At 38.2% G+C, this 15571-nt stretch overlaps 1 protein-coding gene across 12 annotated transcripts in view; it reads right to left on the reverse strand.

Moving 5' to 3' along the window:
* LOC122795548 (muscular LMNA interacting protein) overlaps positions 1–15571 on the reverse strand; it is a 2709240-nt gene that overhangs the window by 1148142 nt on the left and 1545527 nt on the right. For all 12 annotated transcript variants that reach the window (XM_044063771.1, XM_044063763.1, XM_044063765.1 and 9 more), the window contains one exon: positions 10175–10246. In XM_044063771.1, the coding sequence (XP_043919706.1) occupies positions 10175–10246 (72 nt within the window). The remainder of the gene's footprint in view (positions 1–10174; positions 10247–15571) is intronic.

Genomic DNA, 15571 nt, shown 5'->3' on the forward strand with positions numbered 1-15571 from the left:
ATTTCTCCTTTGACAATCATATTGCCAAAGTAGTTAGGAAATCCTTCTATGTGGCCCATCTAATTACTAAAGGGTTCGCATCTAGAAATAAAGAGGTTATAATGCCCCTCTATTCGTCACTCATTAGACTCATCATAGAGTACAATGCCCCATTTGGGATGCACCTCACAAGACACTTCCAACAGCTGGAAAGACCACAAAAGTACCACACCAAGAGGATTACTGGCCTCAAACATATGTCCTATGCAGCCCGACTTAAAAAACTCTGGCTGTACTCAGTGGCATATTGCTTACTCAGAGGGGATCTCTGCCTGACTTAGAAAGCCATGTCCATCTCAGAATTGATGGACATGCTCCACCTAAAGAAATCCAAGTCACTGCGAGCCACATGCTCTAGTGAGCTAAACCTCGCCACAACAATAAATAGGACATGCTGGAGGGATAGATTCCTGTCACAGAGACTCCCCATGCTTTGAAACAAAATTCCAAATTACATCAGGCAGAGTCCCTAACTAACACTCTTCAAGAGAAACCTTGACAAGTGGATGGGTAACAGAAAATACACCCCTGGGATCACTTCATTGGCTCTGCTTGTCAGAGGATCAGTTAATTAATCAATGGGGTGGTGAAAGCTGACACACTCTGGCTAGGCTTATAAATGCCCTCGGGCAGATAGCCAATACCTACCTATGAACCTATGAATCTATAAAATCTGCACTCTTGTGGCAGGAGAGAGTTGATTTCACCTATATGACCTGCGAATTGCTGGTGGAAAGCTCATTGTGTGCTTACCTGATTGGTCTTAAAGCATAGTTAGTGTAATACTTGTTTTTTTTTTCCTGATCATATACTGATCATATATAAGCCTTGTGTTTGCATGAACCTGTTCTTCAGGCAGCAGCAGTTACCCATATGCTTGTATACATGCAATCACCAAAAGTAGAAATTTCCCCATAAAAAAAACACCTCTGAACTTTACTTCAATTCCATGTTACTCACAGGGCAACTAGTTTGTGTGGTGAGCAGCATTTTTCATATTTTGTTAGAACTAATTAGGTCTACCTTACCTTATTACAGCACCCAGGACTATCGTTGCTCAGAGGCTATCTGGTTTGGGCATTGGGTAGCACTGCTGGTTTGGTCAGCTGCTGATTACAAGTAATCATTATTCCCTTGTCCATTTACAAATACCTTCCACTCCTATCCCTTGCTAGTACACATTAGGACCTGCAACTATGGATGGGCACTTTCCTGCTATCTCTGCATCCAGTTTGGTGGACATGAGCATCCTGAGGCAATGTAGCAATTGTCTCGTATACATTCATAACCACTTAATTCTCAAAACAGACAAATACAATATGTAAGAGATATAGTTATACATTGACACTGGAGGCTAGACTCTCACATACAGGCAAAAAAGCAACAAAGAGGTTGTCCATGACTCACACACACATCACTCACTGCTCCCACAAAGGAAACACACATAGACCCACATATGTGGAGGTGTTTACATATAACTTACCCAAACCTCAAAGGCGTCTCAGGCAAAGTCCTCAGAAACTCTGCATGCACACAAACAAGACAACTCCCATCACCACACATAAAGCCACATCTCATTGCTTCTCAGCTAACAAAAGATCAGACACTCCACAACTCAACATTCTGGTCATAGGTGACTCAGTTGTGACACACACTGACGTCGCTCTTACCGTTGGATAACGAGAAGGTTACAGTTACTTGCCTTTCATGGACCAGGATCCACCAGATCGTGCAAGTACCCAGGTCACTTACCCATGAGTACCAGTATGTCTTAGTCATAGTCCATGTGGGTGTGAATGACCTGAGATTTACCTTCTTGGACTATATGAAGAGAGACATGATTTAGCTCTCAGAATATGTGTCACCGGCAGGTATGAGTCAAACACTGATCAGCATGCTATCATCTCCAAGGATGATGCCACAACACCATCAGAAAATGATTGACTTTAACAATTTGCTTAGCTACTGGTGTCAGTCCACAGGGGTCCAATACTTGTCAGCCTGGGAGGAAATGGTTGACAGGCCATGCTGGTTTTCCAATGGATCATAATTACCTGTCACCTCTAGGCTTCCAGATATTGGATAAAACATTATCCAGCTCTATAGTGCCTTTTTAGGCATTGACAAACAGACAAATCTTCCAACATAACAAAAGGTGCTTAGAGCAAGCTAAAGGTGTTGCTGCTTAATGTTAGGAGTCTCAACAAGAAACCGCACTCCGTGGAAGGTCTTCTCACCTTGGAGAATGGTGAAATCTGTGTAGTTACAGAAACATGGTTCAAAGCCAAGGAAAGCACTTTGGCAGTGCATGGCTATGCCTTTTATACACTCTGACCACCCACTGAACATGAAAGAGCAAAAGGTGGAGGCATATCTATTTACAAAAAGGATAAGCACACCTCAAAGTTCATAAAAAATGTGACATGCTTGAGCTAATTCATGTCCAACTAACCATGAGAAAAATCCATTACCATATTCTTGCTGACTACAGGTCCCCCACCATGAAACAGAAAACCCATATACCATACATGAAGTTACTAGAATCAGTCACCATCCAGCCCAAAACCATATTCATCAATGATTTTAAACACCCTTCCATTAATTGGGAGGCATATACAACCACTAACATGCAGGCCAAAGATTTCTTGACTTTGTAAATTAAAATATCTTGGAGCAGCTAGTCTGCCCTACCACTAGATGAACAAATGTCCTAGATCTCATACTCCACTAATATGGGAGAGTGTTGCACCCCACTCCAGTGTGATGTCTGCACTGGTAAGACAGTGGTCTTCATTAAAATAAAAGCAAAACTAGTTCCCCTACCTAACACCAAAAACTTTAAGAACTTCTGTAAGGTAAATTACCCGCTATTAAGGGATCGCATACCTAGTTTCTAATCTCACCCAAGTCCAGAAAAACACAGAAACCTATGCAGAAGAGTACACCAAAGCTCTGCATGGTCATATAAGCAACTGCATAGAAATGGCAGTACCAGAATGAAATAAAACTAGGCCAAAATGCAAAAACAAGCCACCCTGGTGGATACTTGGTATTAATAGGTCGCAGAACAAAAGAAGGAAAATCCTGTTGAGGGGTAAGAGGGAATGTGCACAACAAGGAAATAAGTCCCTTATAAGTATAAGCAAGCAAATCAGGGACCTAGACAAGTCTCTTAAAGCAGACTTCGAAGTAAAAATAGTCTTCAAAGCTAAGGATAACTATAACGCATCTTTCTGTTATGTTCACAGTCTTAAGGGCAACACCAAACAATCGGGGGAATTGTTTGTAGATGGCATCATCTATCCTTAGCTAGAAGATTAAGTAAATCTGCTGGCAGACAAATTCAGCTCAGATATCACCTCCCCATCAGTCCCCCCCCCCAAGAAATACCCTCCATCACTCCACCACTCCATCACCACAATTATCATCAAAGAACATGTTGCCACTGTGTTCTCTAAAGTTAAAAACATGGCTTCAATGTGGAGCTGTGATGTGGAGCTTTTCTCCCCAGGCCTGAATATCTGTACTTTCTGGCCCAGTCTGATAATGACAGTAAACAAAAGTCAAATAAATAATTAAATAAGTATACCAGGTTACCTCTTAAACAGCTTAAATTAGGACTTATCAGGCCCATTAGGATCTCTGTTTAACCACAGCCTCTGGACTGGCTTTGTCCTGATAGAGTGGAGAACAGTAACAGTCATCCTACTGCATAAAGGTGGACCATCTACTGACCCAAGAAATGACAGACCAAATAAGTTTGACTATCCTTCTATGTAAGGCCATGGAAAGAATAATCATGGCCCTGATAAATAATGACATAGGAAGCCTCCAAACACTGGACCAGATCCAAACTGGGTTTGTCAGGGGGCAAGTCATGCCTACTGAATCTGGTGGATTTCTTTCAGAAAGTCACTAAGGCCATAGAAGAGTGTAAAAGAGTACATACTGCATACCTCAACCTGGGCAAGACATTTGGCACAATTCCCCAATCAAGTATTATAAGTAAATTCAGAAAACTGGGAATAAATCCCTTCATCACCAGATGGGTAGCCAATTGGCTCATGGACAGCACACATATGGTTAAAGTGGGTGAATTCAGATCTAGGAAGAGGTCAGTTACTAGTTGTGTGCCACAGGGGTCAGTGCTGTGACCACTCCTGTTTGGAATGAACTTCTCTGAAGTCAAGGCTAATGTGGAAGGCCTCTGGATGACAAAGTCTGCCAATGACTGCAAGCTGGGGGCAGTTACTGAATCCCACAGTGATATAGATATCCTTCAGGAGAATCTAGATCAGACAAAAGATTGGTGCCAGAACCATGGCCTAGAACTAAATGCTAAACAATGCATTATTATACAGTTTGGGAAGTCAAATACCCCTCTAAATTACAACATCAGTAGCACACCCCTAAGAGTAGACTCAGAGGTGGGGGATCTAGGTTCACAGATAGATAGTAGCCTGAACTTTGACTGCCGTTTGTCCACAGTGGTGACAAAGTCCTTCTATGTAGCACAACCTTTAAGTAAAGGTGTAGCATCCAGAACCTAGGAAATTATAATCCTGCTGTACTCAACCCTGATTAGACCAATAACCGAGTACAATGCACCATTTGATACGTACGTGACTAGACTCTTACAGCAGCTGGAGCAACCTCAGAGGCTCTTCACAAAGAAAATAAGGGGTATAAACAACATGTCCTATGTGAATAGATTAAAAGACTTGTTCTTTTACTATGTCTCTTACAGACTACTAAGGGGTGACCGATGCCTGACCTACAAGGTACTCACATATCTAGCACTGATGGAACTGCTACACATCTGTAAGCCAAACAACATGAGTCACCTGATCTAGGAATCTAAACTTAGTCAGCAACTCAAACTGGAGCATTTGGACTCATGCTGGAGGGACAGATATGTGTCTCATAGATTGTCCTTTCTTTGGAGCAGGCTTCCTATTCACATTAAGCAGAGCCTTCCCTGGTGCTCTTCAAATGCAATCTGAATCAATGGATGGAGAAACAAAATTTACACCTGGGGTAGCACCTATATCCATTATGGACCGGGGCAGTCTGTAAGAGACTAAAGGCATAGGCACATATCCATACCATTCTGTTGTCCTTAGGGGCCATATATTGGGTAAAATGGGGTTATATCAGTTGGGCTTGTAAGGGCTTTTAATGTGTTAGCCTAGTGATCTCCCATTAACCTATGACCCTATAATGGAAATTACCCCATACCTATGACCTGAATTAGGAGACCTACATAAGAGGGAATGACACTCCGTTGGCCGTGAGACAGCTAGGGTTCTTCCTGAAAATAGATGGCCCCAGTTGACTGGGGTAAAACCACATTATTACACTGTTGGGATGAGGATGCCCTCCGATGGCACTAACAGATGCAAGACCAGAGGTCAGAGGTACAAACTCTTTCTTGGCTGCCTGGAAGATGTTACCATTTGACTGGTGTTCCCTCATTGCAGGTAGAGCCACTGAATTTGTATAGATATGTATGTATGCATGGCACAACATCCTGAAAGAGGGTCTAACACAGACAGATTACTGCAGCCAAAGTCACAGACTGAAACTCAATGCCAAGAAGCGCATTATAATGCCTTTTGGGAAAATGTCCACCCCAGGTTAATTATTCCATCAATAAACACTACTAACAGTTGACCTGTTAGCTAGCGATCTGGGAATATATGTAGACAGTTATTTGCCCTTTGACCAACACATAGCCAAGATTGTAAGAAAATCATTCTGAGTCAACTACCTTTTATGTAATCATATGGCATTCAGGTCCAAAGACATTACAGTACCACTTTACTCGACCCTTATCAGACCAGTCATTGACTGCAATGTCCCTTTTGTCATGTACCTGCCCAAGCATATGCAACAGTTGGAATGTCCAAAAAGGTTCCTTGCCAAGAGAATCTAGGGCATTAACAGACCATCCTACTCAGATTGTCTTAAGGCCCTATTTCTATACTCAGCCTCCTACAGGCTATTGAGGGGTGATCTATTCCTGCCATATAAGACATCCTGGGATCCAGACCTGATGAATGTCTTGCACATCCACAAAATATATAGCACAACAAAACACTAGATCCAAGAACATAAACTTTGTCTGTGACATAAACAAAGGTGGCCTAACAACAGACCTGGAGAATTACAGACCCATAAGACGGACCAACCTCATCTGTAAGGCTATGGAAGGTATCATTATGGACCTCATAAATAAAGACATAGGTGACCTCCAAACTCTGAATCCTACCCAATTCAGCTTTGTGAAGGTGAGATCCTGTCTGTTAAATCTGGTGGATTTCTTGAAAGTGTGACCAAGGCCACTGATGAGGGCAAATCTGTGCACACAGCATACCTCAACTTGGGAAAGGCTTTCAACACAATCCCACATTCAGGCATTACCGCTAAACTTAGCAAACTGAATGTAAACCCCTTGGTTATAAGATGGGCTGCCAACTGACTCATGAACCGGAAACACACTATCAAAGTGGGTATCTCCACATTGACCAGCAAACCTTTTACCAGTGGGGTGCCACAGAGGTCAGTGCTGGAACCCCTACCGTATGATATATAGTTCTCAGAAGTTCAGGACAAAACTAAAAGGTTGTGGGTGACCAAATTTGCACAGATGACTGCAAACTAGGTGTAATCATTGAATCCCCAAATTATGTCAGTATATTCCAGGAGGGTCTCGTACAGACCAGCGACTGATGTATTAGTCCCAGTCTCAAACTGAATGCAAATAAATGCATCGTCATTCCCTTTGGCATAAACAATGTCCCGTCATGCTATCAAATCAATAATAATACTCTAATAACCCATGAAATGGTAAGGGACCTGGGATCACAGGTTGACTGCAACCTTAACTTCGACTACCACATATCTACTGTTGTAAGGAAAGCTTTCCACATAGCTCACTTGATTAATAAAGGCATCGTCTCTACAGCAAACAAAGTTATAACCCCCCTGTACTTTGCACTTATCCGTTCCATAATTGAGTATAACGTCCCATTCAGTATGTACTGTGCTAAGCACCTACAGCAATTAGAGAGACCACAGAGGTTTCTAACAAAGATGATCAAGGGCCTCCATGTGCCTTACATGGACCAACTAAAATCCCTGTCACTATACTCTGTATGGTATAGACTTCTTAGGAGGGACTTATGCCAGGCCTACAGAGCAACCCAAGACTCAAACCTAATGAACTTACTGCATATCCACAAATTAAATGGATCTAGGGCTACCCATTTCAAGGACTTAAAATCAGTCTGCAACTTAAATAGGACATGCTGGAGGGACAGATTTGTCTCCCAGCGACTGCCACGTTTTTGGAACAGGCTACCAATTCATGTGAAACAGAGCACCTCTATGACACTGTTCAAGAGGAACCTGGATGAGTTGATGGGGTACTGTAAATTCTTACCAAGGATAGTGTCCACAACCCTTCTAGACATGGACAATCATCACTAAATGTGATCATGGGTCTTGACAAGTACTTCTACGGTATTACATTGGGTTGGAACAGCTAAGCTTCAAATAACCTCCAGGTTGATAGCCTAACAATCTCCTATGATCCTACGATCCTATGATCCTATGATGAAATCAGTATGCAACATCTGTTTGATTCATTATGTAGTATAGTGTAAAAAATGCACTTTTGATTTGTTTTGTATATATGATAATATAATGTACATTTCTTAACTATTTTTCTATTTGAGTTTAACCCAAAGTCATGACTAAAAAGGTATTTAATCATATAAATAAGTAAACACAATAATGCATATTTTTAAAAACTAATTACTTCATTGTGCATGTGTTTTTGTGTATGTGTATATACAGTTTATATATGTCTGTGTGCAATGCTGTGATTGTGGATCTTTCTCCCTCTATCTTGAAATTTACATAGACAAAGGTTATATGGAAATTTAGGTTTGCAGCTCTGGAACTGAGCTATTTACAGTGGTTGTCTATGACCACTGATATGTGGTACTTTATTCATTAGAATAGAGGTTTGGCACTGTATATGGGTGGGTATGGCTGTCAAAGCCTTGCTATTCTTTGTCTCGCGCACAAGACTTATGAAGGATTTGAAAAGAACTTGGAGAATTAGAATGCCATTTGGCATTATGCAAATTTCTTTTTGTGGCTTGAGCTGTATTGTAGTCAGTAGTCAGTGGCGATGGATTTTGTATTTTGTAAATTGAGTCATAGTCTCCAATTATTTTCTTGCAGGTGACTTAAAAGTGTAACTATATGCAGGAGTCACTATTTTAGGTCAACAGCAACTTGTATTATATGCAATGCAGCCTATTTAAATTATGGTTAAAGTTGGCATCTAGCAAGTTTTGGATTTTTTTCAGGAGACATTTTTGACTCTCAGTTGAAACATTGAAAGCTTGGTTTTAGAGGCTGTAAGTTGGAATTTGTTAACTTTTGATAGATATTGAGTTATGCCAATGTTGGCTGCTTATTGTTGAACTCCTGTGTGGACTTGTTTCGGCTAGTTTGTTTTATTTAGTAACTGTAGGCTACATTTAAAGAGTTTTCCTCTTTCATAGAAATATCTCAATGGTGAATTAAATTCCATTTTGTTTCTGTTGATTGTCTGCTCAGTTGGTTCTATTTACTAAGGCTCGATAGGCACTATAATAAACTAGAACCTGAATGTTTCAGCTGAAGAATAAAATTTCAGTAAGTAAAGGATGCCTCGCTATAATTACAGTCATCAAAACAACAGAACTACAAATGCAAATGTGTGGGGAATATGCTATTTTTTTTTCTGAACGCAGTAATGGGGTGTATTACAAGGCTATGATAGGCTAACAGACCTTAGAATAATTATTTTCTGACATTATTAAATCTATGCATGCCTTTCCGCAGTTCATTATAGAACAATGTTTCCAACACACCATGTTACTCATTCATTCTTTAATACCTGTTTGCTTCTTTCTATTAAGGGTTGCAGAGTTGCCAGGGCCTATCTCAATTTTCAGTAAAACTGAAGAAAATATCCAGTTCTGGACAGAGTGGGATTTATAGGAAATGTCACACACACATATATAAACACACTAAACATACCTAGGTACAGTTTTGAGCTTTGCCAATCCACCTATCAGCATGTCTATTGATTATCTAAATGCAAATATTGACACCCAGGAAATGGTGACTGCAAAATTAATCCCAACGACATATTAGATAAAGCTCTACTATAAATATGAACAGGAGAGGTAACTTGATGCATCTGAAATTAAGTTTTAACTATCAGTAAATCATATATTCACTTCTAGATATCAGTAAGAGATGACAACCTTTCAAAATAATATAGCTTATCACATAGCTGGTTTGCATTTCATATTACATGTTATGATTTGTGACATGCTTTTCATATATAACAGTAAAGTATAGAAATAAAAAAAGCTGTACAAAAGTTCCTTTCAAATCAATAAAATGAGGAGTATAACTTCTAAAGAAAGATGGTGAATGCCACATGTAATTGTTTTATTGGTCTGTTAATTAAGTAGTGTGTTTTAAAAGTATAAACCTGATAATAACTCACAATTTCATTATCAGTAGTTAATAACTCAAGGGTAGAAGCAATATAACAAGCTTCAGAGCTCACTTAGAGACTCTTCCAAATCCTCTAAAGATACAGATGAATGTTTAATGTTCTATAACCATTTATGTACTCAGTACTGAATTTTCTTAAACTTCTATATCTTCTTTTATAAATGCTGTCTGAACTCATTGTAAAAGCACTTAATTTTACCCGACCTTTTCGAATGCTGCAGGAAAGTGAACATTGTGCTCATCTTTGTGTTAATAAAACATTTTCAGTACGGTTATTTATTAATATTTTACTACTTTCTGCCTTTCATCAGTATGAAGACTGAAAGTCTTTGGACGTGATCGCTTTAAATTCCAATGGATATATTAAAGCATATTCTAAATCACATTAGAGTAAATAGTATGTCTGCACATTTTGATGTATATCTATTAAGTAATATATGTGATTACATTAGTTTATATTAATGCTATCAACATTGTGCATAGAAAACCATCAGTCATACAGATAATGAATTTCTTGCCTGCCTGACATACTGTTCAAGATACCCACCTTCTGTTCCATAAGCAGCTTGTTGGTAGGGACAGCAGCCAATGTCTTGTAACTTGAAGAGATCTTGTACTCCTAAAAAAGGTAATAGAGGGGTGGTAAAAGAAAAAAACAAATCAGTGTCTATATGTCATGGACATAAGTGTAAGATGATCATACCAAACACTTAATTTAGCTCTACATCACTAGTTCAATGCTATCCATATAAACAGGACCAGATCAAAGTTTACCTGAATAAAAAATTAAACTAGAAATTTAACCCAACTTTTATATAGGGGAACCACATCAAATGCAAATGTTTTCACCCTTCTGCTAACGCACTACATTTTTTTCAGTGATGTCACACGCATCCTATCCACAGGTATAACAATTCATAATTAACAAGTGCTAGCTAACAACTACAGCAACATAACATTAAAAGAATCAAATTATTTCTTATTGCAAGCAGTTATTACCACTAGCTTCACATACTATTGTACATTTTACTGTGGAATTGGGGGCAGTTCACAATGCATGGGTTCTAGAACATTTTTCCCTTCATAGTACTGCCTCATTACTGCTTTGTCTGCACTGCCCATACAAGACATTGTATTTATCAGGATGCCAAATATTCATATTATGTAGTACATTCAGGCTGGGATTTTACACGTTTTTTCCTAACATATAATGTACTCACATTCAGGCTGGGATTTTACACGTTTTTTCCTATCATATAATGTACTCACATTCAGGCTGGGATTTTACACGTTTTTTCCTAACATATAATGTACTCACATTCAGGCTGGGATTTTACACGTTTTTTCCTAACATATAATGTATTCACATTCAGGCTGGGATTTCACACGTTTTTTCCTAACATATAATGTACTCACATTCAGGCTGGGATTTTACACCTTTTTTCCTAACATATAATGTACTCACATTCAGGCTGGGATTTTACACGTTTTTTCCTAACATATAATGTACTCACATTCAGGTTGGGATGTTACACCTTTTTTCCTAACATATAATGTACTCACATTCAGGCTGGGATTTTACACGTTTTTTCCTAACATATAATGTACTCACATTCAGGCTGGGATTTTACACGTTTTTTCCTAACATATAATGTACTCACATTCAGGCTGGGATTTTACACGTTTTTTCCTAACATATAATGTACTCACATTCAGGTTGGGATTTTACACGTTTTTTCCTAACATATAATGTACTCACATTCAGGCTGGGATTTTACACGTTTTTTCCTAACATATAATGTACTCACATTCAGGCTGGGGTTTTACACGTTTTTTTCCTATCATATAATGTACTCACATTCAGGCTGGGATTTTACACGTTTTTTCCTAACATATAATGTACTCACATTCAGGCTGGGATTTTACACGTTTTTTCCTAACATATAATGTATTCACATTCAGGCTGGGATTTTACACGTTTTTTCCTAACATATAATGTACTCACATTCAGGCTGGGATTTTACACGTTTTTTTCCTAACATATAATGTACTCACATTCAGGCTGGGATTTTACACGTTTTTTCCTAACATATAATGTACTCACATTCAGGTTGGGATGTTACACATTTTTTCCTAATATATAATGCACTCACATTCAGGCTGGGATTTTACACGTTTTCTTTCCTAACATATAATGTACTTACATTCAGGCTGGGATTTTACACGTTTTTTCCTAACATATAATGTACTCACATTCAGGTTGGGATGTTACACATTTTTTCCTAATATATAATGCACTCACATTCAGGCTGGGATTTTACACGTTTTTTTTCCTAACATATAATGTACTCACATTCAGGCTGGGATTTTACACGTTTTTTCCTAACATATAATGTACTCACATTCAGGCTGGGATTTTACACGTTTTTTCCTAACATATAATGTACTCACATTCAGGCTGGGATTTTACACGTTTTTTCCTAACATATAATGTACTCACATTCAGGCTGGGATTTTACACGTTTTTTCCTAACATATAATGTACTCACATTCAGGTTGGGATGTTACACGTTTTTTCCTAACATATAATGTACTCACATAAATAATGAGCAAAGGAGAATAATAAGACCACTGCATGGCAGCGTGGGGGTTTGAGTCTCCACCTAAAAATACCTTTTTCTGCTCTGTTGCTCAGACAGTGAAGAAGATTAAGGTTGTGAGCAGTATTATACCCACTTCCTGTCATGCAAGGTTTGATTTCCTTAATTGTCTTTTGCATTGTGTGTGACCTACACCAAGTCACTTAACCAGACAGTACTTTGGGACAATTAGGAATCTGATATCATGGACTGCATAATTATGAACCTACTTGCTTTCTTTCTTCACTGGATTACATTTTTCTTAATTTTGGGCAAATGACATTCACAGTATAGAATGCTGAATTAATTGTATTTTCAGGCATTTCATATTCACAGATAACATTCCAGGGACAGATAACATACCACGCTGCCTACTGGTCAACCTGAAATATGACTTGTCTGACTCCCAACAGAAGCTATTCAATATCAGCCTCAAAACATGCTTTGTGCCAGATGAATAGAGAATAACAACAGTCATTCCCTTGCACAAAAGTGGGGCTTCAATGGACCTGGGTAGTTATAAAACCACTGGACTGATCAGTTTCATCTGTAAGGCTATGGAAACGATCATTATGAAATTAATATACAAGGATGTAGCAAATCTACAGACTCTTTATCCAGCCCATCTAGTTCAGATTCATCAAAGCAGGTCCTGCCTACTTAACCTTTTTGACTTATTAATAAAAGTTATTGAAGCAATGGATGAGGGCAAGACAGTGCATACTGCATATCTTGATCTTGCAAAGGCATTTAACACCATCCAATACTCAGGTATCATAGATAAACAATCCCAGCTGAATGTCAATCCGTATGTAATTCATTGCATAGCAAATTGACTCACAAGTAGAACCCAAGAATTTAAGTTGTGGAGCTGTGTCTCCTCCAAATGACCAGTCATTAACAGTACATCCAGAGTTCAGTTCTTTGGCCACTCATCTTTGGCATTTACTTCTTGGAGGCTAAACCTAATGCTAACAGTTTGTGATCATAAACTCATCAGAGGATACCTAGATCATCCAAGTTCTGTCCCAAGCAAATAGATGGTGTGAAAACAATGGACTAAAATTAGATGCCAAGAAGTGTATAATTGTATGCTTGGACAAGCTCAACTTTGCTTGTAACTATCACATTGAAAACAAACATTTTGGCATCCACAAATGGATGCAACAGACATGTCAACATGTAATTCTGTAAAAGCAAATAGTTAAAGTGCATTATAGCAGAGAGGACAGCCGCGGTGGTGCAGCAGTTAGTGTTTCCTGCCTGCGGTCACATGGGTTTCCTCCAGGTGGTCCAGTTTCCTCCCACATCCCAAAGACATACTGCAGGTGGATTGGACACTCTAAATTTTATTTATTTTATATTTGTTGACTGGCATAGTCCGACTGAGCTTATTAGGCCTTTTTTAGCAGAGACTCGGGGAGAAAAACTCCACAAACATTAGAATAAAGGTTATGCCTAGGTTTGCAATGGTTTGGCCCTGGGTGTGAGTGTGTGCTAAGTGTGTGCCAGATAAGGGGGGTGGGGTGGTACTAATGGAAAATATTTTATATGAAAGTAAAATGTATACCATTTTGTGTGACGATACGAAATATTCTAGTGTCTCAATAAATGAGATCAATATTGCATACAACAAAATAGATCTGAGTTTAAACGAAATATTATATGAAAGACTGATAGACAATAACACTTTTCTTTTTTTAATGGTAGATAAACCCAGAGTACCAGCTATCTTTGGGATACCTAAAATCCATAAATGTGAATGGGACCCACCCCTTAGACCAATTGTGTCAGCAGAAGGGTCTAAAACACATAGTTTGGCTAAATATGTTGATCAAAAACTCAAAAAACTTTGGCTTAACAAAAATACAGTACTAAGAGACTCCTGGGACTTATTAAGGGAAATAACAGATGATTTGTATCAAGACAACCTTTTGTTCATAACCATAGATATTATAGATTCATTTTCTTCCATACCATACAAGGAAGGGATGGAAATGTTGGAAGATATAGTTTATGAAAATATTACATTATCACAGGATGACAAATTAGTGTGTCTATGGTTAATGGACTTAATTTTAAAGAATAATTTTATATATTTTAATGGGGAGTTTTATAAATAGATACAGGGGGGTAACGATGGGTGCAGCCTGTGCCCCCACCTACGCCAACTTGGTTCTTATTAAATAGGAGGAAAAATATATACTTAATTCAGATTTTAAGGATTGTTGGATATTACACCGTAGGTTCCTGGGTGACATAGTAATTTTTTGGACCGCAGGTAGAGAAAGACTTGACAATTTTATGTCCTATTTGAACAACACAACTAAATTTTTGAAGTTTACCCACAATATTTCTGAAAATAATTTATTTTATTTGGACATTGAAATATACAAAACAGGGACACATTTTGAAAGTAGAATATATAGAAAACCGACCTTTTATAACTCATATTTACATTTTGACAGTTCCCACCCAGTACATTGCAAGAAAAATATTGTCAAAGGACAATTTGTGAGGGGAAGTAGAATGACTAGTGCAGAAAATGATTTTTATAATGAATGTGAGGTACTTCAAAAGATGTTCTTAGAGAGACGGTACCCATTGAAGTTTATAACAAATATAATAGAAGAAGTGGTCAATGGAAGACCAAATAAGTTTAAACCTATTATGAATAATAGGGAATATACGGTTATAGAAAAACAAGGTGAGCAAGGTAAAAAATATGAGCAAGCACTAGTTTTAGAATACAATGGAATAAATAATTTTGTAAAACAGATATTTTTGAGAGAATGGGAAAGATTTGTTTCCATTACAGACTTAGAAAATCTTAGAGACATTCCCCACAAGATTATTTATAAAAACTCTAACAGCATTAAGAATATTTTAGAAAACAGGGCAGGGAACATGCAAAGTAAGGCAAAAGTGGGTACCTACAAATGTGGTCGGTGTAATCAATGTAAATACATTTTTAATGTGGAAAAATATTTTTTGAGAAGTAGAAACAGATGGATAAGTAGTACAGATTATTTTAATTGTGAAACCAAAGGGATTATTTATTTGGCCATCTGTAAAATATGTGCCTCTTTTTATGTGGGTAAAGCCGAAAGGAAGTTAAAAAAGAGGATATATGAACATATTTATGAAATATCAATAGGCAAAGAAACCAATGCACTATTTAAACATACTAAAGAATGTAAAAGTGCTACCTTTGGTTTTTTGGTTTTAGAAAATGTTAAATATGATATTAGAGGTGGGCCATGGGAAGATACCCTAGAATATAGGGAATTGTGGTGGCAAGTAAC

Source organism: Protopterus annectens, chromosome 2.part2, assembly GCF_019279795.1.
Source record: "Protopterus annectens isolate FY-2018-M chromosome 2.part2, PAN1.0, whole genome shotgun sequence".
Taxonomy (NCBI): Eukaryota; Metazoa; Chordata; order Ceratodontiformes; family Protopteridae; genus Protopterus; species Protopterus annectens.